The sequence below is a fragment of the Bison bison genome, unplaced genomic scaffold (assembly GCF_000754665.1).
Source record: "Bison bison bison isolate TAMUID 2011002044 unplaced genomic scaffold, Bison_UMD1.0 scf7180017864352, whole genome shotgun sequence".
NCBI lineage: Eukaryota > Metazoa > Chordata > Mammalia > Artiodactyla > Bovidae > Bison > Bison bison.
Window position 1 is genome coordinate 6163327 of NW_011494924.1, and position 3843 is coordinate 6167169.

A 3843-nucleotide genomic window follows, 5' to 3' on the forward strand; every position below is an offset into this window, starting at 1 on the left:
TGAGTGTGTGGTCTGTGCTGGCCCAGACCTCACTCCAGGCCTTGCGGACTTGTGTCCACCATCCATTGCTGTCTTTTCTCTGTATCCTCCCTGTGAACCAGGAGTTTCCCCAGCTCTGACTCTTAGTCATCACTTGAGCCTGAGACCTCCAGGAGGGAAGGTTGTTGGTAAATTAGATAAAAACAGGCCCACGTGTCCCACCTCAGGCAGCTCATCACTGTCTCTCTGGAAGGTTCTCCCCCAACCTGGCTCTCGCATGCGCTCTCTTCTCTTGCCCGCCTTTCCTGGGTGGGTAAGTCACTCCTCTCCCACCTCCCTGGCCCTTTCTACTCCAGCCACATTGTTCCTCCTTCATCTGGGTCACGAAAGTGAAAGTTGCTCAGTCGTGTCTGACTCTTTTGCGACCCCATGGACTGTGTAGGCCCTGGGATTCTCCAGGCCATAATACTGGAGTGGGCAGCCTTTCCCTTCTCCAGAGAATCTTCCCAACCCAGGAATCGAACCAGGGTCTCCCGCATTGCAGGTGGATTCTTTACCAACTGAGCTATGGTCACGTCCCTTCCCAAACCACAAGGTAGTTTTTAAAGTGGCCTGTCCATGTGGTCTGCTTTGAGCAAGCTGTCTGGAGTCATCAAAGAGAAACCAACTTCAGTTGATTACCAATTGTCCAAAACTTCATATGAGTCCACTGAACGAGGACGGACTGTCTTTGTGTGTTCTCCCCCCAGCCCCCCGATCTCCTTAGCATCTCACCTAACCTAGGCCAGGTTGGCCCACCTCCCTCATCAAAATCTTCTCAAAGTCAAAATATATCCTCCATTGCCTCATTATATCAAGATTTTATAAATGCAGAGATAAATGAATCCATATATATAAAACCTCTTTATAAAATTCATTACCTAGAATTTGGTAATAAGCTTAATTTCAATAGGAAATCTAGAAATATATGCATCTGATTAATCAGAAGTAGTTATGGAATACATGTTTCCTGGCGGATTCACTTGAGATCTTGAGAGTATTTATTTTATGGTCATGTATTTTCATCTTAGCTAACTACTGTCATTGTAGTGGTGCAATAATTACTTCCTTCTTAGTAAAAATGTCAGATCATTCAGTCTTTTACCTCCAGAGGATAAGAGTGGATTTGAGGATCAACCCTAATTCTGTTAGGCTGGAAAGGCAGTAGATCAGGGGTGTGTATTTGTGTGTCTATGTGTAGAGGGGTTGCAGGTGGGGTTGTGGGGAATATCTATTCTTTTTTTGTTTTAATTGTGTCTTTTAATGAAAGCTCCAACTCATATGTGAACACAGCTAGTTAAAGCACAGCACAGCAGGCTTGTAAGTTTAAATTCCTGCAGAGTTTATTAGAATCACAAGGAGGGCCGCTACTTAAAAGCTTTTTCCCTTTAAGACCACCTTTGATCTTTAGAGTATACTTTGGCCAGGCAGGGGAGGTGAAATGTCTAGAGCCCAAGAGATTTCTCATTAGCCCAACTTTCTTACCAGCCTATTAACATTTTACAGCCCTAGAAAGCTTAAAGGTGTTCCATGACACATTCATCACCTCTTGATGCCTAAGGCCCAGAGCACTGGATAGCAGTTATCACAAAAGGAGCGCTTAAGGAACGTACTTATCAGATTAGGAGTAAGAGTTAGTGCAGTAGTTGCTCTGCCGTGCCTCTCTCAACACGCACTTCTGAGTAGTATTCTCCCATGCACGACAGGAGCAGGATGGGCAAGAATGAAACGAAAGAGTGCTGAATAGGCTAGTCTGTTACATCCCGCAGAAACTTCAAGGAATCACCCCCACCAGCCTTCCCAAGATCAACTAAAGAGGCCATCTTCAACTCTAGATTATTTGAACAAACGGTAATTAACGCACCCTTCTCCAAAAGACTTCTTTCTTTAAAGGAATGGATTTTGAAGAGAAAAAAAACATGGGCAGAGAGGTATGGAGTAGAAAATAAATACAAATGTAAGCCGTCTTGCTAAATGCTTTATAACCACAACAAACCAGTACAGAGAATGCCCCGTACAAATCCCAATAAGGGTTCAAAGACGGAGGTGTTCCCTTAGGCAGGGCTGAAGACTTCAGTCTCTGGTATTTGGACTTTAGGCTGCAGTCCTGGTTTTTGGATGGATCACCGGGTGTGTGGCACAGTCCATACTTTTAACCAGATTTGAACAGGAGATTGGCCACTTGGCCCAGGTGGAAGCAGATGAAGTCTTTGGTTTCATATGTCACATAACTACAGAAGTTCCTCCCCACGATGCAGTGCCAGACGGGGTTGTACTTCTTGTCAGACTCCTTCTTGATGTGGGCCGTGATGTCCTTCTCTATATTATACTTCTCCAGTGCCTGAGCAGCACACTCCACCCAGTCCCGTTGCATCTCCTCCGACATATCGGCATTCTTGATCTCAACCTTTCAGTCACACGTGCTCACCAAGGAGCAGGGGCTGGCCTTGGTCTCCTGGGGAAGGCGCTGGCTAGGCTCACACCTGCACAGAGAGGCGGTAACTTCCAAAGCCATGAAGCATCTAAATTTCTATTCTTGATTTAGACAGAAGGCACAGATCCGTGAGACGGTGGACCATGGGCCACTAGGAGGCACTGTGGGCCCATGGTAAGCAGGGTGTGCTGGGAGGGGTTGAGAGTCACCCTGGAGAGGGCAGCTTAGGGGAACTTGGCTACATGCCTGCATCAGGGAGCAGGTTTGAGTTCCCTGAGTGGTCCAGACACGTGGACCCAGCACAGACTCCTCACTGCCCAGCGGAGTGGGGACATTTCTTGAGCTTCAGGATGTGCCCAGGGGGCCATCACCTGGAGCAGCATGGGGAGTGGAGGGTGAGGGATTAGTGTGGCTGGGGAGGCCTGGGGGATGAGTGTCAGGCAGGGACAGGAAGAGAAGAAAAAGTCATGGGCATATGGGGACATGGGGACAGTGCTCACCTCACACCCACCCTTGGCTGAGGGGCTGTGCGGGACAGGGAAGGGCATAGAGGAGCCACCATGGGTCCTGGCAAGGGGTCCAGTGGATTTGGAAACAGCCTGCAGAGACACAGAGCAGTGACGTCATAGGCAAATGCTCCAATCAGGGAAGCAGGAGGGTCAGCACTTTACACCACTCACCCCAGGAGTCCCACCTCCTGCCAGCAGTGGTCTTGGGTTCCTGATGATGCCATGGGCTCCAGGCTCCTCTGCTGTGTGACTCTCTGCCTCCTGGGAGCAGGTGAGTCCTGGACACAGTATGGGAGCTTCTGAGATGTCTTTGCCTCCCTGAGATAGAAGCCTGGCAATGAGGGCTGCAGCAGGAGGCTTTCTCTGTGCTCTGTCCTCAGCTTCCTTGTCTCCTCCCAACAGGCCTGGTGGATTCTGGAGTCACCCAGACCCCCAAATACCTGATCAAATCAAGAAACCAGCAAGCAACTCTGAGATGTTCCCCTCACTCTGGACACTTCTCTGTGTACTGGTACCAACAGGCCCTGGGCCAGGGCCCCCAGTTCCTCGTTCAGTATTACAACCAGAAAGTGAGTGGAGAAGCTCACCTCCTGGATCGATTCTCAGGAAAACAGTTCAGTGACTCTCGCTCTGAGCTGAACTTGAGCTCCTTGGAGCTGACAGACTCAGCCATGTATCTCTGTGCCAGCAGCGAAGACACAGCCCTGCATGATCAGATGCCTCTGGTACAAAAACACTCCTACCCCAGCTCAGGAAGTGGTTGCCAGGGTGTCAATTGCCAGCCAGGGAGACCCAGACCCAGGTAGAACTGGTAGACTTTCCCAGACATTCTTTCCTTTGTATTGTTTTAATGCTCACAAAGATCATGCAAGATAAAGACTA

At 49.0% G+C, this 3843-nt stretch overlaps 1 protein-coding gene and 1 gene segment (V, D, J or C); one reads left to right on the plus strand and one right to left on the minus strand.

Annotated features, from left to right (window-relative positions):
• Positions 1–2170: 2170 nt before the first annotated feature.
• On the minus strand, positions 2171–2515 carry LOC104999402 (dynein light chain 1, cytoplasmic-like). Its single transcript, XM_010854991.1, has one exon. It carries the CDS (start codon positions 2402–2404, stop codon positions 2171–2173), a length of 234 nt encoding a protein of 77 aa, XP_010853293.1. The 5' UTR covers positions 2405–2515.
• Positions 2516–3151: 636 nt separating this feature from the next.
• On the plus strand, positions 3152–3767 carry LOC104999465. The segment is given in 2 exon segments: positions 3152–3232; positions 3364–3767. Coding segments are annotated over 2 exon segments (453 nt in total).
• The last annotated feature ends 76 nt before the right edge of the window (positions 3768–3843 follow it).

Excerpts from the sequence above, each read along its gene's own strand:
- LOC104999402 (XM_010854991.1), bottom strand. The coding sequence starts at position 2,404 with ATGTCGGAGGAGATGCAACGGGACTGGGTGGAGTGTGCTGCTCAGGCA.